The sequence below is a fragment of the Fusarium odoratissimum genome (assembly GCF_000260195.1).
Source record: "Fusarium odoratissimum NRRL 54006 unplaced genomic scaffold supercont1.25, whole genome shotgun sequence".
NCBI lineage: Eukaryota > Fungi > Ascomycota > Sordariomycetes > Hypocreales > Nectriaceae > Fusarium > Fusarium odoratissimum.
Window position 1 is genome coordinate 64945 of NW_022158778.1, and position 24265 is coordinate 89209.

General features: G+C 50.5%; 4 protein-coding genes across 6 annotated transcripts; 3 read left to right on the plus strand and 1 right to left on the minus strand.

Moving 5' to 3' along the window:
• The first annotated feature begins 55 nt into the window (after positions 1 to 55).
• Positions 56 to 4273, plus strand: FOIG_12126 (uncharacterized protein). The gene is made up of 2 exons (XM_031212872.1): positions 56 to 2947; positions 3009 to 4273. Exons 1-2 carry the CDS (start codon positions 347 to 349, stop codon positions 4044 to 4046), a joined length of 3639 nt encoding a protein of 1212 aa, XP_031057168.1. The 5' UTR covers positions 56 to 346; the 3' UTR covers positions 4047 to 4273.
• Positions 4168 to 6175, minus strand: FOIG_12127 (NADH-cytochrome b5 reductase 1). The gene is made up of 4 exons (XM_031212873.1): positions 5478 to 6175; positions 5337 to 5418; positions 4725 to 5268; positions 4168 to 4671 (listed from the first exon to the last, which is right to left on the minus strand). Exons 1-4 carry the CDS (start codon positions 5644 to 5646, stop codon positions 4522 to 4524), a joined length of 945 nt encoding a protein of 314 aa, XP_031057169.1. The 5' UTR covers positions 5647 to 6175; the 3' UTR covers positions 4168 to 4521.
• Positions 6176 to 9502: 3327 nt separating this feature from the next.
• FOIG_12128 (uncharacterized protein) lies at positions 9503 to 14867 on the plus strand. The gene is made up of 3 exons (XM_031212874.1): positions 9503 to 11982; positions 12035 to 13094; positions 13148 to 14867. The coding sequence occupies exons 1-3, from the start codon at positions 10880 to 10882 to the stop codon at positions 14585 to 14587; spliced, it is 3603 nt and encodes a 1200-aa protein (XP_031057170.1). The 5' UTR covers positions 9503 to 10879; the 3' UTR covers positions 14588 to 14867.
• Positions 14868 to 15058: 191 nt separating this feature from the next.
• FOIG_12129 (uncharacterized protein) lies at positions 15059 to 20271 on the plus strand. Of its 3 annotated transcripts, XM_031212875.1 has the most exons (3): positions 15059 to 16114; positions 16181 to 18721; positions 18774 to 20271. In XM_031212875.1, the coding sequence occupies exons 1-3, from the start codon at positions 15417 to 15419 to the stop codon at positions 19939 to 19941; spliced, it is 4407 nt and encodes a 1468-aa protein (XP_031057171.1). In that variant the 5' UTR covers positions 15059 to 15416; the 3' UTR covers positions 19942 to 20271. The 3 variants fall into 3 exon arrangements, with proteins under 3 accessions (XP_031057171.1, XP_031057173.1, XP_031057172.1); XM_031212877.1 differs by lacking the exon at positions 18774 to 20271 and having other exon boundaries at positions 16181 to 18773; XM_031212876.1 differs by lacking the exon at positions 15059 to 16114 and having other exon boundaries at positions 16123 to 18721.
• Positions 20272 to 24265: the final 3994 nt, after the last annotated feature.

Consider the following 24265-nt stretch of genomic DNA (forward strand, 5'->3'; position numbering starts at 1 on the left):
CACTAAATTGCACCGAAGTACGTACCGCATTTCAAGACCTGTCTGGGGGCAGCTTCTCATATTCTCTTTCATCCTGCGATGCAACAAGACCAAGTTGATACGCCCAAACTTCCTACGCCATCATCACAACCTGCCTCCCTCTCGCCCGTGTAGACAATATCACAGAGGCTCGCTTAGATTCTGCGATTGATTATGTCACTTGGTCTTTGAACCACTCGATGAGCTGATCCTCCTTTAACTCGAGGCGCATTGCTACCAGCTCCGAGCGACGCGTTCCTCGAACCAACTTTTTTACTCCCGAACGAACAACACCACTCTTTTATCCTCACGCCACTCCCCAACCACGATGTCCTCTTCGCAAACAGCCGCCGCGAACGGTGTCAATGGCGAAACACGGTCCGCGCCGGTCAGTACCCGATTTACTGACATCCCTTCCGCCATCGACATCCCCGTGCAAGGTGACCAGGAAGACGAGGCTGTCGAAATCGACCTTGAGGACCTCGTCGATGACCCTACCGAACTCTGTACCCTCTTCGAGAACGAGCGCGCTGCCAAAACTTACTGGATGACCGTCGCTCTAGCTTATGCCAAACAACACAAGATCGATCATGCCATCGAGATGCTCCAGCGAGGCGGCAGCGCCATCCAAAGTAACAGTTCCAACCCGCGCGATAAAGTCAGCATGATCTGTTGTCTATGTTGGATGTATCTGTGGAAGAGCAGAGAGGCTCCCCGTGTCGCACCCGAGGGCACCTCGGTGTCTGAGGCCAAGACAAAGGAGTATTATCTTCAGCTCGCGACATCCTCCCTTAACGATGCCGCTCGACTCAACCCATCGTTTCCTCCTATCTTTCTCGCCCGTGGTGTTCTCCTCCTTCTACGAGCCTCTTTGCAGGCACCGTCCAAAACTACTGGAGGCATCGGTTCCGAGAAGCACGAGCTCCTTAAGACTGCTGTAAAGTCCTTCGACGATGCCCTGCGAGTCTCCCAGGGAAAAAACATGCTTGCACTGATGGGAAAAGCTCGTGCTTTATTTTCAATGCACAAGTACCCCGAGTCGCTCACAATTTACCAGGATGTTCTGCAAAAGATGCCTGACTTGGTTGACCCGGATCCCAGAATTGGTATTGGCTGCTGTTTCTGGCAGCTTGGCTTCAAGGATGACGCCAAGATGGCCTGGGAGAGGTGCATTGAGATCAACCCTGATTCAAAGGTTGCCAACATTCTCCTCGGCCTCTACTACCTGGATGCGAGCGGTCATGTACCAGTAAACAGCGACGAATTCCTGAAGCTCTACAAGAAGGCCATGACAGAATACACGCAGAAGTCTTTTAAGCTCGACAAAAACCTCCCCCTTACCTGCTCGACTTTTGCCGGTTACTTCTTGTCTCGAAAGTCGTGGGACAATGCCGACAAGCTGGCACACAAAGCTATCCAGTACACAGACGTCAATGCTATTGCCAGTGATGGTTGGTACATGCTTGCGAGAAAAGAGCATTATGACGGTGATACGGAGCGTGCGACCGATTACTATCGCCGTGCCGATGAAGCTCGCGGAGGTACTGAGACAGGCTACCTTCCTGCTAAATTTGGTGTTGCTCAGCTCTCAGTTTTGAAAAATGACTTGGGGGAAGCCAAGCTTCGTTTGGAAAAGATGATTCAACAGTCCAAGAACAATGAAGCTATGATTCTCCTGGGCACACTGTACGCCGAGGAAGTCTTCGCTAACCAGGTCAGCGACAGCAAGGAGGACAAGTCTGCTGAACTCAAGAAAGCAACCGCTCTTCTTGAGGGTGTACGAAATGCTTGGAAGGACCCGAAGAAGGCATTATCGCCAGATGCCTCAGTTCTCCTCAACTTGGCACGCCTGTACGAGACAGATCACCCTGACAAGGCTCTGCAATGCTTGCAACAAGTTGAGCAACTGGAATTGGACCAGGTCCCGGCATCTGAACGACCTGAAGATAGTACTGATGAGGCCGAGATCAAGGCTGCGCTTCGCAAGTCGCTGCCCCCTCAATTACTTAACAACATCGGCTGCTTCCACTCACAAGCTGAGAAACATGAGCTTGCGAGTGACCTGTTTGAGGCCGCGCTAGGTGCTTGCATGAAGATTGGCGAGAAGGACCCTGAGATGGACACAGATGCCTTGGTATCCACAATCAGCTTCAACTTGGCTCGAAGCTACGAATCTAGAGGTCTCACAGACAAGGCTGTCGAGGTGTACGAAAGTCTCTTGGCTCGCCACGACGATTACACGGATGCTCGCGCCAGACTTGCCTATATCAAACTCAGGAAGAACCCGAACAAGGAAGGTCCCGACGCTGTCGCCAAGTTGTACCAGGAGAACAATACCGACTTGGAGGTCCGAGCCTTGTACGGCTGGTATCTGGGCCGAGTTGGCTCAAGGAAACGCCCAGCCAACCTCGGCGAGGATAATGAGTTCCGCCATTTCAAGCATACCCTCCAAAACTATGACAAACATGATAGACACGCTCTCGTGGGCATGGGTAATCTGTATCTCATGCAGGCACGAGAGATGCGCCGCGAGTCGGACTCGGAAAAACAAAAACGAAGTGCTACCTACGGTAAAGCTGTTGAGTTTTTTGACAAGGCGCTGTCACTGGATCCAAAAAACGCTTATGCTGCGCAGGGTGTGGCAATTGCTCTTGTCGAGGACAAGAAGGATTACAAGGCGGCACTGGGTATTTTCAACAAGGTCCGAGAAACTATCAGGGACTCCCACCTCTATGTTAACCTGGGACACATATATGCTGAGCTCAGACAATACTCAAAGGCCATTGAGCACTATGAGATTGCGCTTTCCAAAGATGGCAAGGCCAATGATGCAACAATCCTCGCTTGTTTGGGCCGAACATGGTTGAATCGTGGCCGGGCCGAACGTGATGTGGATGCACACATTAAGGCACTTGAGTGTGCGCAGAAGGTCAGTGGCCCCCTCTCATACTTCGTTGTACTTTGTACCTATGCTTACTCCTAATCAACAGGCTCTCGAGGTTGCTCCTGAACAGATGCATTACAAGTTCAACGTGGCTTTCGTGCAAATCCAGCTTGTTACAATGGTCCAAGGATTACCAGAGAACAAGCGTTCGACAGAGCAGCTCGAAAAGGCCGCTGAGGGCCTCGAGGCTGCTATCGCGTCATTGGATGAGATCGCAGCGCATCCGCAAACCCCTTACCCCAAGCACGATGTCGAGCAGCGTGCGAACATGGCCCGTAACACCTTGCGCAAACAGCTTGAACGAGCCATCGGTAAGCAGAAAGAGTGGGAGGAGAAGAATAAGGAGAAAATACAGGCAGCCAAAGAGCTACGAGAGGCCGAGCTCCGTCGCCGTGAAGAAAGTCGTCAAAAGGCTTTGGAAGCAGAACGGGAGCGACAAGAAAAGATTAGGAAGGAACGTGAAGAGATTGCTGCGCAAGATAAAGCTCTGGCTGAAAAGCGCGCTGAAGAGGAACGGGCTCGCGCCGAGGCTGAAATGACGACTGATAGCGAGACGGGAGAGAAGATAAAACGAAAGCGGAAGACCGCTCCAAGGGCCACGGGAGAATCAAAGCCCAAGAGATCAGGAGGAAAGAAGAAGAAGAAGAGTGACCGTCAAGACGATGAGTCTGAGGAAGAAGAGGAACGTACAAAGAAGCGCCGTCGTCTGACAAAGAAGGAATCATCCAAGTTCAAGTCGGCCGAGATTGTTGTTGACAGCGATGAAGAGAACGAGAACGAAGATGATGAACTCGAGCGTGCTGAGAGAAACATCGATCGCGAAGAGACTCCTCTATCTGAGGCTGAGGAGAAGGTTGCCGAGGATGACAAGATGGAGGTCGACGACGGCGCCAACCAGGAAGGCGAAGACGATGACGAGGAGGAAATCGCTCCGCGCCAACAGCACAAGCGAGCCCGTCGTGGACGTGTCGTCGATAGTGACGAGGAGGACAATGAGGATGGGGATGCACCTGCGCAAGCATCTGGTGATGAGTCTCGTCCTGCTGCAGATACCAGCATGGCCGACGCAGACGAAGACGAGTAATAGGAACCACAGGTTGATAATTAAGAATGTAACCTTGCTAATATAAGCTGAAAAAGGATTCCCTCCGGTTGGGATTATTTGTATCATCAGTTAGATGGTTTTTACATCATGGCGTAGGGATGAATGGAAAGCGAGTTTATCACAATTGGTCATTTAAACTGTGGTGTGCCCCGACAGTGATGGTATTTAAGATTAAGTGAATAAATTGTGGCATACAACTAACGTGAATTGACATGTCTTCGCGTGTCGTGGTTCTTCATCTATTCCTAGGATGTGCGCCTCCTCATCGGCCGTGTCCTCTAATTTCAGACTTTATGTATCATTCCGTCTCTTGTAAGCTCATTTTCTGTATATATATATGTATGTATATATAAGGTGGCTGGGTTTTACATTGCTATTGATGACCCCTGTATGGTTCCTTATTGCGAGGAGTAAGGAATTGGCAGAAGTTATGAAGCTGGAGTAATTGGCATGCTTAGAAGGCAAAGACCTGGTCAACGAGCTTGCTGACAGGACGGGCCTTCTTGAAGCCAAGGCTCTCTGTTGCCTTCTTGAGACCGCTAATCATGGGAGGAGGACCGCACAGAAGAATCTTGACATCATCGGCAGGCTTGGGAAGATATTTCTAGAGCATGGTCAATCGCTGAAAATAGCAAAGTTGAGCGTGCGAGAACTTACGTCGATCATGTCGGCAGTGACGTAGCCGACGCCACCAGTCCAACCCTCCTCGGGCTTGTCGAGGACGTAGTGAACGCGGATACCAGAGTCCTGCTTAGCGAGAGCGTCGAGGTCCTCCTTGAGAAGGATATCCTGGGCAGTAACGTTGGCAAAGATGAGGTCGACCTCGGTCTTGTCTCCGGCAGCTCGGCCGCGAACGATGGCGCGGATGACTTGGAGCATGGGAGTGATTCCAGTACCGCCAGCAATCATACCAAAGTGTCGAACCATATTGGGAGTGTAGACAAAAGCGCCCTTGGGGCCACGGACCTTGATGGTCTGACCGACAGTGAGAGACGCCATGTGCTTGGAGATGTTGCCCTGAGGATAAGACTTGATCAAGAGGTCGACGTGGCCGGGCTGGTGGTCACCAGAGATGGGAGTGTAGGAACGAACAATCTCCTTGGTAGTGCCATCGGGCTGGGGGCAAGGAGCGCCAATTGAGATGTGCTGGCCGATGGGAAGACCGAGAATGTGCTTGGGGCTGGGGAGCTTGAAGCGGTAGCTATTGTGAGATTAGTATACTGAGCAGAACGAGGACGGGACGGGTCGGTGGGCATATTGGCGGCTTACATGGCGACATTGTGAGATACGATGGTCTTCTCCTCGAGCTCGAACTCCTGAAAGACATCGGGCTTAAGAGTTGTCTTGACCTCTGCGATTCCAAGTTAGTCGACATTGACTTGGGGGAGGTTTCATCTGGCGGCAACTTACGGAAGGCCATGAAGTTGTAAATGCCGAATGCTACGGCGACAAGAGCAGCCCAAGGAGCCCATTCCTTCTTAACGATAAGAGTGCCAACGATGAGGAGCAGGCCAGGGGCGTAGACATAATCGATATAGTGCCTCGCGAAGAGCGAGTGGTTGTCGCCAGGAGAGGACATGGTGGAGCTTTGGAGATCCCCGCCTTGAAAACCAACTGGAGGTGAAGCTCTGTTATTTGTTGTATTGCTCTCGGCTGAGCAATTGAACCTTGCAAATGAGCTCGTACGAGGTTGTACGGAAGCGTATGAGGCGCAAGAGGCAGATTTTGCTTCTGCTTCTTCTTCTGCTTTTGCTTTTGCGGGGTGCAAAAGAAAGCTGAGGCGTTTGACGGTTTAAAGGAAGAGGTTGAGGGGGGAGCTCTCCTATGAAAAATGGAAACCGAAGGCCGATTTCCGAAATCGCTGATGGCTGATGGCTGATGGAAGATTTTGCTTGTTTGGGAAGGCGGTCAGACGGCGGGGACGGTGAAGCGGTCGAAAATACCGATTGATCGTGAGAATATCGATGAGTGTTAATAGATCTGATTGGCCAGACAATGACTGTCGATGCCAATTGCAGAGTATCACGAACCGACAAAACTCTCGGAACTAAATTATTGTGAAGTTGTCAAGTTAAATACAAGGGAGGCAGCTTCATATATGGTACAAGGTAGGTAATGTACCTTGCGTTGCATTACTCCTTATTGTAGATCACGTCCCCTACTATCAACTTATAGATGTCACGGCAAAGCCCACCTACTACAAGCTAGCGTGGGCCATACACCTTTTTCTCAGTGTCTGGGCAGTTTACTTACCTGCCGTGGTTTGGTCGTGCCCCTCTACTTACCGAGATCTAGTAGTTAAAAGAGGGATATCTTCCTCGGACCTCAAGTGGCCGTTAGAACTACCGTACCTCGGAATCTGTGTAATTTGAGAGATTTATTCGGCATCATTCTATTAAGCTCTTGACCGGGTTTAAGCAATTATCTTCTTCCCTTGAAATACAGGAACTATAGAGGGCTTCATCGCCTAATACCATATTGTAAACTCATCGAATCAAAACCTCAATTATGTTACTCCTTGTGATGGAATTTCCAACATCACAATACAGTCTGCTTCAAATTCATCTAGACTTATTATACCAGGTTGAACCAAATAAAAAGTACAAGTTCTTGTTACGGTCTTGAGCATGGCATGATGATTACCTAGAAACTATGGGTTGAGAATAACTACTGTCACAACTTGACATATGACACATGTCATCGCTGAGTCAACTTACATTGAGAGGGATTCGAAGGTGCAAAGGATGCTCTCATCAGAACCTTAACAAATTCACGACGTTGTGTCCAGAACCAAAGTAAGGGACATTGACGCATATACAGCCTACAAACATGAAAGCACACGCAGCAAAGCATCAAGAGCTTCGAATTAGAATACCATAACGCATCATCTTCAGTGGAAATTTCACATCATTGAACAGCTCTTTTTCGTCAGATAGCATTTTGCGGGACAGGCATCATATGTTTGAAGATCTCCGCTGCCAGCCGTCGTTCGGACATACCTCGTTGTTTGGGAATGAGAATAAGCCTTTTATCCGTTGTCTCAAGCGATACTCGAGAGACTATACAGAGTGTTGAAAAATTTACCACAAGTCCAATTGAAGTCCTGATTACCACTTCAGGCATGAAAGCCTTGGAAGATGGAATTCTTCTAGACGATGGACGAAGTTGAAAAGGTGGAAATAACACAGTTGCAGAATATCGGTCGGCTGGGTATAGGTTTCCAGTAACTTTCAATGTTTCAGTAATGCTTCAAGGTTCTAAAATTATTCAAATATTTGTAAGCGGTCTATGTCGAATCTCAACTCCTCTTGCCGAGGTCAGTATACACTGGACCTCAGCAGCCTCATGGACATGCCATTTCCCAAACATTACCTTATCCACGTGTCTCTAAGCTATGCAATTGAGCGGTCAGCAGGAGATGGCGACTGAGTTATCCACAAACAAGGGAACCGCCATGAAATAGAGTATCACTACTCAGGTAGACGACGGAGGACGGCAACTTTTATTAGTCTGGTCCCTGAATTTATGTAGCGCAGTAATCGCCCATCAAGCATGGATATCAGTGGGGGCGTTGCTTTTCTTAGAGCACATCGGAGCCGGCGTCGTTCGTGTCGAGCATCAAAACCCACATGACATGATCCATGAGGTGCTGCAGACTGCAGTGCAGGTCGTCAAGGGTCTCTCGACAGGGGCATCTGTGGATGGAAAACTACCTGACTTGGCTCCTGCAAGTGTAGATTCAATACGACCGTTGCAGTGCCGTCCTGTAGCTTCACGGACTCGCCGGTCATTGGCCTGAGACCAGGGTGGCTTTTGCTGACAATCTTCCAGATATTGACGGATGATCACGGTTTCACCACGAGATGCCACGCCGCTTAACGCCAGATTGAAGTGGCTCGTCAACCGCCAATGGCGAGCTCTATTGATTGCTGCACTGGACGGTCAAGCACATTGCCTGGATCACTCAGATATCCAAGCTCTAGTCTCAGCTTCTCCTGTGCCGTGACAAAGATTATTATAAGATGGAAGTTCCAGAACGGCCCATCCCTTGAGATACAAGTCGATGGGAGTTCATCATGCTGGAGCTTATCCTGAACGAGGACGCTGGGTCGTCTAGCGGGTGGCTTGGATGCACGCCAATCGCAAGCTCCATGATGCCCTATCAAGCAAGCCTTGTCTACCTAGGTAGTTAGGCTCGTGAACTGCGACTGCGCAGGTTGCAAAAGCTCGTAAGTTGATGCGGCGTCCGGCAATACGGCAGATAAGGATTATGCAGAACAGAGGTTTTGCTCTGCACGAGATCTTTTCAGAGTGCACGACAGTCGGGAGAAAAGAAGGATAGTCATAGGTGACACGAGATCAATGAATACGATGTTGACATGCCCAAAGGATCAAGGGATTGGCCTGCTAGGTGAGCTGGAGCCAGGGCAATGGGCGGCAGCTCCACCAACTTACGAATACAAGCGTACAAGCCGCAATTCTTGTGCAGAATCTCGTGGCCATGATGGCCTAGGAGTTTACTGAAGATGGGCTTGAAGCGAAATGGGCGGTTTTGATGGAAGATGGAGAAGGGAGGGGTCGCAGACTTCAAAGTCTCGTCTAACTACAGTATCGTGATAATATGATGGGGCTTACAATCAAACCAGGGCAGCTGAAAGTTTGAAACCAACAGTTGTTGATGAATCTGGCCGGGAACACTGAGCGTCAATTGGCATGGTCACTCACATTTGCATTACCAGGGCAGGGCAGGGTACCCCGCGCATTTAATGATTGGCTTTGTCGTGAACAAACTCAACATCAGGAGCCGAAATAATGATGGGTTTCAGCATCATCATGGCCCATCATGACCACTCACCACGTCCATCGCCCGTCATGGATGGCGATTATCATCCTTGGAAGAGCATTCTGTGGGTCGACGACCAAACCTTTACAGCTTACACGTAGTAGAAAGTGAGATATGCATAAGAGCGTCTTGGTTTGAGCAGCCATTTCCTGTTTATCTGCACTCAGTCTCAAACCTTGGACCACGCCATCCATGTCCACGTCTAGACACGCACACCTTGATTCTTCTCGTCCCCGAAATGCCAGGCCCAGAGGGGGGCCCTCACCCCTTGACATTTTCCTGCGGCCATATTCAACCGAGGACCAGTAAATCGCATTCAATTGGCTTTGCCAATCGAGATCTAATCTACTACGCGTTAGTCCTTGTTTGTGCTGGGTGAAAGAGTCCGGTCGTGCAGGGATTTCCTCTTAGAGATGAGGGAGGCTTTTTAGTTTCTTTTCCATTAGGTGCCCGCCCGCCCGTTGGAGATTTGCTAACTATCTCCCTATAATTTCAGTGGAGCTTTGGCTGTTTGACCCAACTGCAAGTCCGTATGCACAGACAGATCCATTGTGTCCATGGGTGGTCCTGCACTAAAAAAAAACCCCGGCCGCAGCAGTCCTTATGACGACGACAATTGATGGGATCCATGGATGTGAGATCCAACCCGACCTCAGACCATCCATTTCCTAAGGTAACCTAGTTAATGGTATGGACTACCTTACCTTATTTTCTTTGCTCTTCCATTTTCCTTCCTTTCCTTTCGACTTTCGACCTTGGAGTCTTTTTTTGACTTTTCCTCTGGAATTAATCCTAGTCAACCCCTCCCCTTCCTTTTTCTTTCCTGCCCCATCCTCTTCTATATCCATCGCTACTCCGGCCTCTGCCAGCTCCTATCCTTGGCCCGTGGCCGAAGACATCCATACATTATCACCACTCCAGGCGCCTCTTTTGTCTTATTTATCATCCTCTCCTTTCCTTCGTCCTCAAAAGGCTCGGCCTACGACTGTCTCTCGCTCCTCTTCCCCTTGTCGTCTCCGGGACCACCGGATCAAAAGCTTATACTCACTCGCCTCGTATTGTTGAAGTCTCAAGCCTCCTGCTGGCTCTCGTCTCGACAACTTTTCTCCCGCTCTGCGTTGCTGGGCATCGCCTTTGCCCTCAAATCCCCCATGCTTGGCAGTATATCAGCATGCCTGCGACTGTGATCTAGATCTCACATGTTTCTCTGCTCCTTATCGAGCTGGCCCGTCTTTTCGGCCTCACAACGACGTCATCTTGAATATTGGTCTCATCAAAGCCGTTGATTCATTCCCTCGCCGCCGATTATCCGATCGAATCTCAGCTCGTACCGTGATAACTCCCTCCACGTACGCTCCATTTGCCTCTACCTCTGCCTTTGCATCCTCTTCCTCTTCCAAGGAGTTCTGTCTTGCGTGACTGTCTGCAGTATCTACAGTACATACCCATCAAGTACATCTCCGGCCGAACTGGAACTAGTTGTACATGGCGCTCAGCCTCTAAGTACATTCCTCAGCCATTCTCCAACAACGCTCTACCGCCGCCAAACCCAAAATATTTGGACTCAGCGACCGACTCGACGCCAGCCGCATCCACATCCACATCCACATCCCGCTCTGACTCTTGACTCTGACGACAACGCATGCGGGGGCTCCTTTCAGCTTGACTCGTTCAATATTTTGCGACATTGCATAAGTGTGGCCGAACGAACTGAGACATCTTGACGTCGAGACGACCCTGTCACCCAGTCCACGGTTCACATCTTTATATCGTTTTCGGCCTCCTTTCAAGGAACCCTCATTTGTTTTCGAATTGAGAGTGTGGTGTCGTGTGCATCTCCCCTGACGGCATGCTCGCCATCTATACATGCTGAACCACTTCTCCGTCTCTGCTGATTTGGGGAACTGCAATTCTCGAGCCTTGAAAGCCAGCGACAATCTTGTGGTAGTTTCGTCCAGGAGTTGTCAACATGAGCGCCGAAAAGTGGAAGAGAAGGACTCTTCCTACCCTCAGGACGCCCCCTGTACCAATTCCTACCGATGGTAATAAGGGATTCGATAATGTCGACGGAAAGAAGCCACGCGTCTTCTCGAAAGCTCTTCGTTCTCTTAGCAATTCCTCGATGGAATCCATGTCACAGAGCCCATCTCGAAGCTCTTCCTCCATTCGACGTCTACAGAAGACACATTCAGGGTCAGGGTCCATGATCGACAGGATACATCGTCGAGTATCGATAGCTTCACCCATGAGCGCATCCGCCCCGGAATTTCCATCAGTTACTCCCGAGGTCCCCTATTCGTCCATGGAGCTTATACAATACGGACCACTGAAGACTGATGTCTCGCTTCTTAAGGCCCGCGCCGAATATCTGGTTCTTACAGATACCTGTCTGATCAAGTTCGGGAGTATGGAAGGAGCAAGAGCTGCTTTCCCACAGATAAAATCAGGCAGCGGGACACTGAAGCCCAGCAGTGCACATCACCATTCTCACAAGTCGTCGTCCGACGTGCGGATAGAAATACCCTTGCGATCCATTGTTGGCGTTTTCAATGAAGAAGGTTCAAGTCCTCGATTTGGCGTCGAGATATGGTGGTTCTCCCAGTGGCCAAAGCTTGCGTATTCCAAGACGCATCTATTCTTCATGTTGCCTAAGGATCGGGATGACTGGCTGGCCAGTATTCAACAGGCTTGTAGAATGAGCCATAGGCGAGCTCCTTCTCCCTCCTTGATCCCTGGCAATTTGAAAGCGAGAATCAACCATATTGTGGAAACCACGGAACCAGACTCGAATGCCAACGCCTCTAAGATATTGACTTTTCCCGTGGTCAAACGTACAATAGGCTCACCTCAGAAGGCTAATTCTGCTGATGAGTCTCAGCACTTTGTGGATGGCTCGTCCTTCTACATCGTCATTGGACCAGCTATGTTGTATTTCCTCGAGGTTCTCAAGGCAGATTATGCGACTACCCCTGGTGACCTGCGCGTAAAGGTGCAGTCCTACGGTACAGTCTCACTCATTCGATTCCGAGCGTCTGTTGCGTCACACGAACAAAGGTTTGTGATGAGCTTCCGGTAAGTCTCACCACACCATACTTCATTATTCCATGTCCTAACGTAGGGCTAGGTTACCACTAGGCCGCGAGAACAGACTCGAGCTTGCTAGTGTACATTACAGACATGTTATCGAGGCGATGACTAAAGTCGACCGAGAATTGAAACCCATGTGGCCACAGCATTTGCAAAAGGCAATATTCGATATCAAAGGCCTTCCTCCACCACTTCAGTTGACATCTGGAAATGATTTGGGAGGTCTCGAGCGAAGTCTGCACGCCTATTGCGCTGCTTTCAAGGTCCAGGTGCCAAGATGGACCATCGAATGGAACACTCCCTCTCAGCCAGCATTTCGCCTTTTACCTCCTGGCGCACAACCATATTCTACATTGCAATTACTTGCACTATTCCGAGCCTTGCGTTATAACAGTTACTTCAAGGAGCTCTCCTTCCGCAATATTGATCTATCAGGTATCGCAGGAAAGAAGGATTATTCCCATTTCGGCGACACTATCGCCTACACATCACTAAACGGGGTCAAAATATCTGAAGAGCATTATGACATTTTGATGCAGTCTTCTGTTCTCAGTCAAGAGATGCATGCCCTGGCATTTTCATCGGAATCGATCCGAAGTATGGATCTGAGAAATATTCTTGGCCCACGAAGCACCATTGGCCGCTCCAAGGACCCTGATGGCTCCCGGAGAGTCAGTTCCGAGGTTCTTCGACCCATCCTGCTGTTGCTGAAGCGTCAAGCGTGTCTTTGTCACAGCATCACCATGTCTGGCAATCTCATTGCATCAGGCGACATTGAGGAGCTGGCAAACTTACTCGTCCTTGATGAGGTGTACATGAAGAAACTCGATCTGTCTAATTGTGGACTTGGCGATGAGGGTCTTACTACACTCTGGGCCGGAATTCCAGGTCAGGGCGCCAATCTTCAACATATCGATACTTCCGAAAATCAAGGCACGGTCAAATTCGAAACCATCCGGGACTCGCTTAGTCAACTACGAGCCATAAGAAAACTGAACATCGCTGGCAACACTCGACTCCCGTTTGATGTTCCTTTGTTTGAGGATCATGTACTGAGCTCATGGAGTCTGGAGGAGCTTGACTTATCTGGCATCGCTGTAAGTCGACATATATTCTATGCATGGACTCGTAACTAACAGAAGTCAAATAGCTCAATAGCCCAACTGTGGATATTCTGACTGCATATCTGGCGTCACAGAATTCCGAAAACCTCAGAGTGCTTCGTCTGAGCAAATGTGGTCTAACGGGTGCTCAAATAGCCCAGATGTTTTATGCCATGGGTCAGGCTCGACAAATTACATTGTACATCAACGGCAACCGCTTAGACGAGGGCATAGATGATTTGTGTGCTGTCATCAGCGAATGTTTTGGCCCTTGGGGACTATTCGTGCAGATGGTAGAGTTTGCCTTGGAAGCTAACTACATCAAACTTTTGAAGGCATTAGCGGTCAACCAAACCATTGAATGTCTGAGTCTTGCAGGTACTGCTACCCCTGACTCGGCCAGCGAAACGGCCTGCAGAGCGCTTTCAGATCTTTTCTCTCAAAACCATACGATTAGGTTCCTTGACCTCTCTGGATTTGATGCCAAGCTGGATGAAGGTCGTCTTGGACGGGAATTCTCCAAGGCCTTGAGTGGACTAAGGTTCAACACACGGCTTGAGCACCTTCGCGTGCGAAGCCAATTGCTGAACGTGAACATCGGAGACCTGGCTGAAGCCATCTCTGCTAATAAAACCCTTCACAGTCTTGACTGTGAGGGCAATGATTTCAATCTTTCGAATTTTAGACATCTCGTCCGACATTTGAGTGACAATACGACGATCCGCTATTTTTCGGCTTTCTCGGATCGCGATCTCGCCCAGACAATACAAAAGTCGGTGGACAACGCCGTGGCTACGGCGACCTCGGCGCGCAGGCAATCTATGATCTCCAAACTGCGTCACGAAAAGGTGCCCCAAAGTATTAGTGAGCCTCTAGCACAGCAGCTGCGAGATGGCTGGGAAGACGCAGTCCGAACCCAACAAGAGGTTCTTGAGAGAAACCAACTCTTATTTGAAGAAGGCGAAGATGGTCGCTACGACTCAGGCCAAGATGGCTATATGTTATGCGATGGTGAAGAAGACTTCTCTAAAGCATTTGGCGGTTTGGCGCTACGGGCTTTCGAATCCAAGAGGGCTATGAATCGTCGCGCTTCCAACCCTTATCTGAACAATAAGAGAGCCAGTATGATCTCACTGGGCCCAGCTCGTTTGGTCAGCGCCGAACCAGGTGCCAGAGTGATAAGGTCTTGGTCAAGATCTTACTCAATTGTCTCGAGCGAGGGGGGTATCAGCGCTGCAGAGAGTCCAAGCACAGGATCAGCGATCCCCACACCTCCTGAGCCCGAGAGCCCCGTAGAAAAGGAGTATCTGGTAGAGAATCAACAAGACGGGAACGAAGAGCCGCTCGATTACGAATACAGCTTTGCAGATCCGCATGATCCTGACTTTGGGCTTGAACTGCGAGCCCATCGACGATTCTGGAGTGACGAAGCTGGCTGCATCGAGGAAGAAGAACATGGAGTCCAGTTTGAGGAACGGCACACGTGAGATGAGGATAACGAACTCTAATGGACAATTGAGTGCAGAGAAGGTGGCATTGTGGTCGACTCTATTCCGATCATTCCGGAGTTCTTTTTGTGATGTTTTCACTTGGGATAAGGGGGCAGGCGTTTATGAGTTTCTGGTATGATTGATGGTTGGCGGTTTATGCAGGTTTTGCGTATAAGTTACTCTTGATACCCTTCGCTAGTTTGAGTTTTTAGATGAGTTGAGTTCAATATCAGTCTTCAATTGTCTCAGTTTAAGCTACTTACTACGTACACTGATGCATTTGTAATTGCTCTCTGTTGTGATGCATATGTCAGTACCCATGATAACACAATAAGCGTGACTCAACCAAAGACACCTTAAGTGAAAGACCGCCAATCCCTGTCACTTCCAGGAGAGTCTAAGCCACCCCAATTTGCTTAGGTCTGTAAAAGCCCACCGATGCCTTGGCAGGCCACTAGGAGCGCTCCAGCTGCAGTCTCCACTGGGGGACAACTCCACTAGAAACCTACAGCAACCTGCCCAAGCTCGAGACCACGGCGCTCGTCATCACATACGAAGCCACTCACCCATTCTCACTTCTCCATCATCACATTTCGTGGATGCCCTCTGTCCACTCCACAATTACCATCCGAGGGCCGTTCAGTCCTTTAATATTGTATTTCGCATACTTTTATTGCATTTGTTTTTAACTTTCAACACCTTCCAGTGGAGCTTTCACGCTCCAGAGAGCTCCTCTCGATTCCTCATAACCCCCGAATTTAGCGCCTCCTCGAACCTCCCAAACGAGCTTTTTGTCCGTGGTCTTGCGATCAGGAATCAACCCGCAATGTATTCCAACTCGAACGCCTTTCTAGGCGGTAATAGCCAGCGTCCTGGCGGCCAGCAGCAGCAATATGGCGGAGGATCGTTTGGTAATCTGGGTGCTGGCCAGCAGCCTGGCCAACCCAGCCCCTTTGCGCCTCAACCTACAGGCTTTGGGCAAGCTCCTCTGCAGCAGCAGTATACGGGCTTTCCAATGCAGGGTCAGGGACTACAGCCGCAGCAGCCCCTTCAACAACAGTTTACGGGATTTCCGGGACAGCAACAACAACCCCCCCAGCCGCAGCAGCAGAGCTTCCAGACCGGTGCTCCTGCGATGCCGTCGATCCCGCCTCAGTTCCAGCAACAGTTCCAGCAGCAACAGCAGCAGCAACCCACTAGCTTCTCCGCCTCGCCTCAGCAAGCCTCTGGGCCTTCAAACCCACCACCGGCGCCGATGAAGCCCCAGGCTACCGGCTTCACCGAGATGGCCGCGTCCTTTCAGACTGGCGGTACTGCGAAGCCCCGAGGTCGAAGACAGGAGAAGTCGCAGCCCAACAAAATCCCTAATATCCGTCTCTCCTTCATCACAGCCCAGGATCAGGCCAAGTTCGAAACCCTGTTCAAGTCTGCTGTGGGAGAAGCTGGCATGACCATGTCAGGAGAGAAGGCTCGGGATCTGCTTATGAGGTCAAGACTTGATGGCGACTCTCTATCGCACATCTGGTAAGAAGAAAATCTCTTCGGGGCATGTTACTCGTTGTTTATGCCCTTGTTGCTAACAAGTCTCAGGACTCTTGCTGATACCACTCGTGCTGGCCAGCTCTACTTCCCCGAATTCGCACTCGCCATGTACCTGTGCAACTTGAAACTGACTGGCAAGCAGCTGCCACCTAACCTGCCCGAGAACATCAAGAATGAGGTTTCGAGCATGGTGGATATCATTAGCTTCAGCGTCGCTGACGAGAGTGCTCCCGGAGCCGGCTCTTCTTCTGCTCCTGATATTAGAACCAACACTGCCACCCCACCGGCCATTCAGCAGCCGCAACCTCAGCCCCAAGCCTCAAATGCACAGCTGCTTCAAGCGCAGATGACTGGGTTCCCGGGACAGCAGACAGGTTTCGGTCAGCAACAGGGTCTGCAAAACCAGCAAACTGGGTTCCCTGGCATGGCAAACAACCCTCAAGCTACAGGTTACAGCGGTCCTCGTCCCCCGATGCCCCCAATGCCCACGGGATTTGGCCAGTCGCTCGCTCCTGGGCCTGCAGGTGGTATGGCTGCCCCTCTGAATGCTCAACCTACAGGACGACCTGGGCAATGGGGTCTTGTCAATGCTCCTTCTACCGGCCTGCCCAACATCGATGCCCTTCAAGCCCAGATGATGCCTCAACAGGGCCGAGAAGCTGGAAACTTCACCACTCAGGGACTGCGAGGAAACGCCGTTATCCCCTGGGCCATTACAAAGGAAGAAAAGACCCGATACGATTCTCTTTTTAAGGCTTGGGATGGCCTTGGCAAGGGATACATCGGTGGTGACCAGGCTATCGAGATATTTGGTCAGAGTGGACTTGAGAAGCCCGATCTTGAGCGAGTTTGGACTCTGGCTGATCACGGTAATAAGGGACGTCTGGATCTCGACGAATTCGCCGTTGCCATGCATTTGATCTACAGAAAGCTAAACGGTTATCCATTGCCTAACAACCTTCCCCCTGAGCTTGTTCCTCCTTCGACTCGAAACTTTAGCCAGTCCATCGGCACCCTCAAGTCAATGCTTCACGATGAATCTGAATTCCGCACCAAGTCAGGTGCCGCTCTGCTTCCGCAGAAGACTGGCGTTAGCTATATGAAGAACCGCTCATTCAGGGGCGCACCTGCTGGAGCCGTCGCTGGTCGGAAGGATGCCACAGTCTTCAAGAACGAAGACGAGCAGTTTGGATATAGATCGAGCGCTCGTCGCAGGGTCGGCAACAACTCGCCTCGTCCCGAATCTCCCGCTTCTGTCGCCTCGAATGACGACCTAACCTTGGATCAGCTCAAGAAAAAGATTAAGGAGAAGGAGGTTCTCCTGGATGCTATGGACTTCGCAGATGAGAAGAACCATGAAGAAGACGACATCCTCGACCGCCGTGACCGCCGTGAGGCGGAGGAGCTCTATCGTCGCATTCGTCGAATCCAAGAGGATATCGACTCTCATCCCGATGCTGCCCTGGCAAGCGGAGACTCCGACGCTGAGCGAAGAGCTCTCAAGCGCCAACTTCAAAATCTTACTGACAAGGTTCCCGAACTTGCTTCGCAGGTGCGCAGAACTGAGAAGGCCATTATGGATGCTCGGTTGGAACTGTTCCGTATCAAGGATGCCAAGGCTCACCCTGGCAGTGGTGCTCCTATTGTAGGAACAGGACCTGGCGGTATAGTAACTGAGTCGGATCGACTCAAGGCCAGGGCCAAGGCCATGATGCAGCAGCGAACTGCTGCATTGACTGGCAAGAAGGTTGATGTCGGTACTGAGGATCTCGATGCGCCTAAGCGTCTCGAGGAGGAGAGCATCAAGGTAAAGAATGAAAAGGAGAGTAACGAACGTATGGTTCGTGATGTTGAGGAAAGTGTTCGCGACTTTGCGCACGGTATCGAGGACAGTCTCAAAGAGGGCGGTCGTGATAACACCAGTGAGCACGAAAAGCGCCGCTGGGAGGACGCACTCGGTGTTGAGGATGAGGTTCGTGACTTTATCTTCGACCTTCAGCGTGAAAGCCGCAGCGCTCGACTTCGTGCTCAAGACAAGCGACCCGCCCGGGCTTCAGCACGCACTGAGGAAAGTCGGCCGGAACGTGTTGCTAGTCCTAGGGTTGAGAGTCCTGTCTCGACCTCTCGCACTGCGACTCCTCCTGCTGGAGGCTCATATTCTTCATACAAGACCCCTGAGGAGAGAGCTGCTTTTATTAAACAGCAAGCTGAACAGCGAATGGCTGAGAGGTTGGCCGCCCTCGGTATCAAGGCCCCGACAAAGTCCGGCGAGACAGCTGCGCAGCGCATCGAGCGAGAACGCGCTGAGCGAGCTGCGAAGTTACGACAGGCAGAGGAAGAGGATGCTCGTAGGGAAGCCGATCGCCAGGCTCGTCTAGCTGAGGAGCAAGGGATTCCACCTCCTACACCTGAGCAATCCAAGGCGGAGGCCAAGAGGCCTCCACCTCCCCCAACGCGACACCGTGGTAAGCCAGAGGCTGATCAAGAGGCTGCAAAGAAGGTCGAGGAGGATGCTGCCGCTAAGCGGGCCGAAGAAGCACGACTTGCCCGTGAGCACGAGCAGCAGCAGCGCGAGACGCAGCAGATGGAGTAAGTGTCGAATCTGAAGGTCCGCGTAATCATTTACTAACCCCGTTTCTAGAGAAGATGCAAAGGAACAGGAGGACGATCTCGCCAAGGAGCGTGAGGCTTCTGAGGCTCGTCTGAAAGCCCTTGAAGAACAAGTGAGACAAGGCAAACTTCGCAAGGAGGAAGAGAAGAAGCGGAAGAAGGCAGCCATGGCTGAGGCCAAGGAGAAGGAGGCCAAACTTGCGGCAAGGCGGGCAGAGATTGAGGCTGCGCGTCAGCGGGAGCTAGAACTTCAACGCCAGCTTGAAGCCATGGAAGATGGTGATAGCTCCTCGTCGGATGAAGACGCAGGACCTCAGCAAATCACTCCTCAGGCTTCAACGCCCACTAGGAGCGACAGTCAGGTGGCCAGCCAAGAGCTTGACAAGAAGCCCTCGCCGCCCCCTGCTGCTGAGGCAGTTTCGTCTCCCCCTCCTCCTCCTCCTCCAGCGGTTGTCACGTCGCCACCCAGTGAGACCGAGAGTAAGAACCCATTCTTCAGGATGATGTCTCAGTCGACTGAGGGTACACCCGCTGCTGCTCCTCCGGCACCTTCGGCTACGAACCCTTTCCATAGGATGACCCAGAACCAGGAAGCCAAAGCTCCTTCTGGCCCTGTCTCGCGTCGCCGTGCAGACACTGACGACTGGGGTTCTGATAATGATGATAAGGACGATGACTCAGACGATGAGCGACCCGGTGGTGGTAGCGCAGCTCAGCTGGCCTCTATGCTATTTGGCACAATGGCACCTCCTCGTCCTCTCTCCGCAGCCGGTAGGGAATCAGCAACTGCCAGTCCTGTGGCCGCCAATGCTGTGACTCCTGTCGCACCTCCTCCGCCTCCCCCGATGCCGAACACTGACTCTCCGGCTCCGATGACTTCTCCACCCCCTCCTCCTCCTATGCCGGGGAGTGATGCGCCAAGTGCTCCTCCGCCTCCGCCTCCCATGCCCGGAAGTGACGCCCCTTCGGCACCACCGCCCCCACCACCGATGCCATCAGTCGGCGCACCTCCTCCACCTCCTCCCCCTATGGGTGGCGCTCCTCCACCTCCTCCACCTCCCGGCGATGCACCTGCTCCTCCTTCCGGTGGCGGTCGTCCAGCGGGCTTCCTGAGCGAGATCCAGCTGGGCAGGGCTCTCAAGAAGACAACCACCAAAGACAGCAGTGCAGCGGCGGTGGCGGGACGAGTTTTGGATTGAAGTCATACTTTTTTGTGCATAGCATGAAGAAGGAGGCAGACTATTGCAGATTATGAGGTGGGACCCGAGACAGGTGTGACGTTTAGTCAGGGAAAAGGGGATGGCTATTTGTGTTGATGCGCGTAGAGCTAGCTAGTTAGTAATGTGAGTCCAGAAAAACGATCTCATCGTGACTCTGGGTTTTCTTTTTCTCGCCACGTCTTGTGAAATTTTTATTTGCGACTACATATTTACTGTGCGGTGCTGTGCAATGAGATATTCTATGTTGAGAAACGTCGTAAACATGCCGTGAAGCCAAGGTCGAAGCACGATGCCGCTTCACGATAACGATAGTGGTCATCGGAGACGAGGCCTCGTGCTCCGGCTTGTAATCGTACTACGTTGGCGCCAAAAAGGTCTCAGTCAGGCCTCAAGCCCCTTTCATCAATTCACGATGACATTGTCTTGGAATTCGGATATAAGTCCGCACACGCACGAAGTGGGCATTGAGAAGGGAGTTTTAGTCTTGGACAAACCTGTGAGGTTGCAATGGGCATTACTCGTCTTGGCGGGAATTACTGGCCAAGCTGACAAGGCATGCTGTGAGTGTGAGGTAGTGCATGTGGACTTGTCAATCTAAATGAAACATGCAAAGAGTCGGGATGAGTTAAACGAGGGTGCGAGGATGTAGGTACAGGGTCAGTTACGACATGTCAGAGAGCCGAGAGTGTGTAATGTGTAGGCTATTCCATTCCTTACGAGTCGACATGCCTTGGAAGGCGAGATATGTGAAGGCATACTCTGTAGAGATCATGAGATGCCCGTCAGGGATAGTAGAGCCTGGTATAGTGTTAACAGCACCACAGATGGGGCCGAGATATGCCGGAAGCTTGGTCGAAAGAGACTATCGAGTCTTCCAGGGAAGAATCGAGGTACGTATGTGGTTGATGTGCCGAATTCTATGCCTAACTACAGCACGGAGTATAGGCACGGAGCGTCCGATATATGCAGGGATAAATGGCTTGAATCCAAGACTCCCCGATGGTTTGGCAGGGTTGACTTTGCGAGCGGGTCTGAGAGGAAAACCTCGGCCGCTTGAGAACGAGGGAAATAAATAGAATGAAAGGAAATGAAAGAAAGGAAAAAGCAACAAAGCAAGTAAGATGGCAGTGAACTGAGCGCCCGATCGGATGAAAGCTCAGATCAGCTTCTGCTACCTTCATGGTATGGTAGGTCTGGCCTCATGAGACCAACAGGCACAGGGCTACTGTAACAAGACCAACCAGATAGATAGATGTCACAGTAGATGCCTGCTTAGCCCGGGACTAGATGAGTTGTCAAAGTGTGAATCGCTTCAAGAAACTGGTTTTTGGAAAATTAGCATTTCTTATGCGACGGCAGTTGGGCGTTTTCTACTACCCAAGCCCTCTAAACCCCTGCCTCTACGAGGTGACTAGCTTTTTGCTCTCTTTTCTCCTATATTCAATTGAATTCACTTCACTTCACTTACAAGGCATGAACAGCACATCCCGTCCCAATATGAGAACCCATTGAAGCCCTTGAGAACCATTTGCGGAGAAAAAAAAAGGGCCTGGGCCCTGTCAAGAACTTACTGGGGTGTTTGCCCTTGAGCGAATGGCTTCGTGGAGCGTGTTCGATGTGGATATCAGTTTAATTGAGGATGGGGCACGAAACGAGACTGATCAGTTTCTTTTTAAAGAATGAATGAATCGTTTGACAGCGGTCATGATGTCACTGCGTCTAGGCGTCGAGGTGAGTGAGTTCGGATATTCATTCAGGGGATAAGATCAGCTGGCAAAGTTGTAAGTGCCCGTTCAAGGGAGGAATTTGGTGGACGAAAAAGCGGTCAAAATTATCACATCAGTCAATTGATTGTCATTACAACACCTCAGGCTCAGCTGAGGTGAGGTTAGGTCAGGTCAGGTTAGGCCAGGTCAGGTCAGGTCAGGTCAGGTCAGGACAAGTCAGATGGTGAGGTCGCATTTTGGGTTATATATCCATTCCTGCAAAGACCTACCAGACGAGAGAGAGGTTGGAGTCGTAGTAGAGTTTGTTGGGTGTTTACCTAAAGAGGCAATGTGTAAATAATGCAAGAGACAAGACGCGTTACAGAAGGTGGAAAAAAAGACGCGTCATAAGCTTGGATAATTGAGTTTTGGTGGTGTTAGTGTTAGTGTTAGTGATGGTGGGATAAAAGAGGAGGGGAAGCAGATCCAACCTGTGGCTTTTTGTACAGCACAGCCTGAGTCCTGACTGATCATGATGACGCCTCGCTTACTTACCCCGCTATGATACGGGATATTCAAGATTCGGTCTTGGTCGTCTTGGTCTGTCCTGGTCTCGATTTTTGGCCTTTCCTCCTCCCTCCGTTGAGCCGAATGTGGTTGTGGTTGTGGTTGCGTTGCGCTATTTCGACCGAGTCTGCAAGTAAGAAAACCCATTGACAGCTGAAACTATTGATGATGGAGCAAGGATCTGCTAGCCGACGATTGACTAAACTAATCAAGAGCACGTTAGTCAACCCACCGTAATAAATCTTGGTTCAGAGGTTGAGGCTGTTATCAGCGTTTGAGCCATTACATGAGGCGAGGTACGTTGTTCAATGGCCCTGGGTTTCTTCAACAGTGGCCATGCATGTCTTGGGCTCAATTCGATCTACAATGCACATCCATTAAAACAGCCCAAAGCGAATTAATGACAGCTGCAATGGGGTTTACAACGCCCTGCAGGACCGTTGGCGCAACGGAATATTTATGCTTCTCGTGTTTTTAAAACTCTGTTTACTCTGAGTATTTGATTCATGTGAGACGGTTCACTGCCAGTCTTCGATCGACATACTGCAAAGTATCTCGGGGCTTATTAACCTTCAAGGATATCAGTACTCTAAGTTGATGAAGGGCACGTCCCTATGCCAGAAGGTCCAGAACCCAGATAGCATGGCAATGATGAACTTCAAGTGGTTTGCTCACAGGCTCAGCCTCCAGCTTTCAGCTATAAAGAGTTAAAGTGCCGTACTGCGTAAGTACTCTTCACTTTTCTGGTCTCAATGCAAACTCTAATAAACTACGGAACGGAGGAAGATCAGAGACGGCACGAGGAAAATCACGGTTCTTCACATGCAAGGGTGATCCTGTTAAAAGTCTCTTTGTTGAGCCCCATTATCAGCGCCAATGTCATTGTCAGCCACCCAAGGATATCCATGGATGGGTCCATTACAACTCAAGACCGAGAACGACACCATGAACAATGAATGACGACGAAGAAGTGTTGTAGGTATGTAGATTGCAAGGTAGAGGGAGAAGTTGAGATGCGGGGGTCTCGTATTTCTCCTCGTCGCTTGTTTCGCCTCTGCTGATGGTGGGTGCAGGCACCAAGAGCTAAGTTAAGGTATCGCAATTCTGAGACTGCTCGATGCAACCTCTGCTGCAGACCCTTGGGATTGGCAGTATTTGATTGGTCCTCGACAACTACAATCCAAACAAGGATTGCCATTTGAAGACGCGTCTTGGTCGGCCAAAAGCGCGCCCAAACTTGCTATCTCATCATCATCACCAGCTCACAGCTTGGTCGACTCGAACAAGGCAATTCACACATACCTCGCTTCAATCCACCCACACCATTCTTAATTCTTTGTCAAAAAGAACAAAGGCGGTGCGCACTGACCCTGATCTCGACTCTCTTTCAGTTTGCCGCATCCTTGCTCATTCTTGGTTGGCGGCCGTTTTATGCTACCTTAGCACTCTTACTTACCTACCACCTACTAAAGTACTGTATTCAACGGTCTGCCTGTGACTGGACTTTTGAATTGACTCGGCCGGGCTTGACTTGACAGTCTTGACTTTGCCAAGTGAAGCATTCCACCCAGTTACGCTTCCTCGACAAGGACAAGGCCAATCATCGTCTGAAGAACCCTGCTCGGAACCACGGGCTTGAGAGGGGGTGTTAAACTCCGTGATCTTTACCCATTACATCCATCAATCGATCATCGTAGGGAAAACGTATACTAAAAGTACATACATGCCGAGCAAGAGGAGGAGGAGAGGAAAAAGAAAAACGCCGATAAAATTCGAACAAAGACAAAGAAAGGCATTGATGAGCAAAGAGGCGTAGTCAATTCAATAGCTCTCGGCATCTCTAACGTTAGACCTTTTCTGCTTCCAACTGTGGCTGGCTGGCTGTTCTCGTTACGGTATAGCATGGCGTGGCATGGCGTCTCGTCTATCTGATGAGCTTTTCCTTTTTCTTCTACCACTAGGTATGGCTGCTGACTTGCTGTAAATATATGTCGATTTCATTTAAGCATTTCAAGAAGAAGAAGAAATGT

Bases quoted from the DNA above. Each gene is read 5' to 3' on its own strand.
- FOIG_12126 (XM_031212872.1), top strand. From the start codon at position 347: ATGTCCTCTTCGCAAACAGCCGCCGCGAACGGTGTCAATGGCGAAACA. The intron at 2,948-3,008 runs GTCAGTGGCCCC...CCTAATCAACAG, and splicing joins CACTTGAGTGTGCGCAGAAG to GCTCTCGAGGTTGCTCCTGA.
- FOIG_12127 (XM_031212873.1), bottom strand. From the start codon at position 5,646: ATGTCCTCTCCTGGCGACAACCACTCGCTCTTCGCGAGGCACTATATC. The intron at 5,419-5,477 runs GTAAGTTGCCGC...TTGGAATCGCAG, and splicing joins TTACAACTTCATGGCCTTCC to AGGTCAAGACAACTCTTAAG. The intron at 4,672-4,724 runs GTAAGTTCTCGC...ACCATGCTCTAG, and splicing joins TCACTGCCGACATGATCGAC to AAATATCTTCCCAAGCCTGC.
- FOIG_12128 (XM_031212874.1), top strand. From the start codon at position 10,880: ATGAGCGCCGAAAAGTGGAAGAGAAGGACTCTTCCTACCCTCAGGACG. The intron at 11,983-12,034 runs GTAAGTCTCACC...ACGTAGGGCTAG, and splicing joins AGGTTTGTGATGAGCTTCCG to GTTACCACTAGGCCGCGAGA. The intron at 13,095-13,147 runs GTAAGTCGACAT...GAAGTCAAATAG, and splicing joins TTGACTTATCTGGCATCGCT to CTCAATAGCCCAACTGTGGA.
- FOIG_12129 (XM_031212875.1), top strand. From the start codon at position 15,417: ATGTATTCCAACTCGAACGCCTTTCTAGGCGGTAATAGCCAGCGTCCT. The intron at 16,115-16,180 runs GTAAGAAGAAAA...AACAAGTCTCAG, and splicing joins GACTCTCTATCGCACATCTG to GACTCTTGCTGATACCACTC. The intron at 18,722-18,773 runs GTAAGTGTCGAA...CCCCGTTTCTAG, and splicing joins CGCGAGACGCAGCAGATGGA to AGAAGATGCAAAGGAACAGG.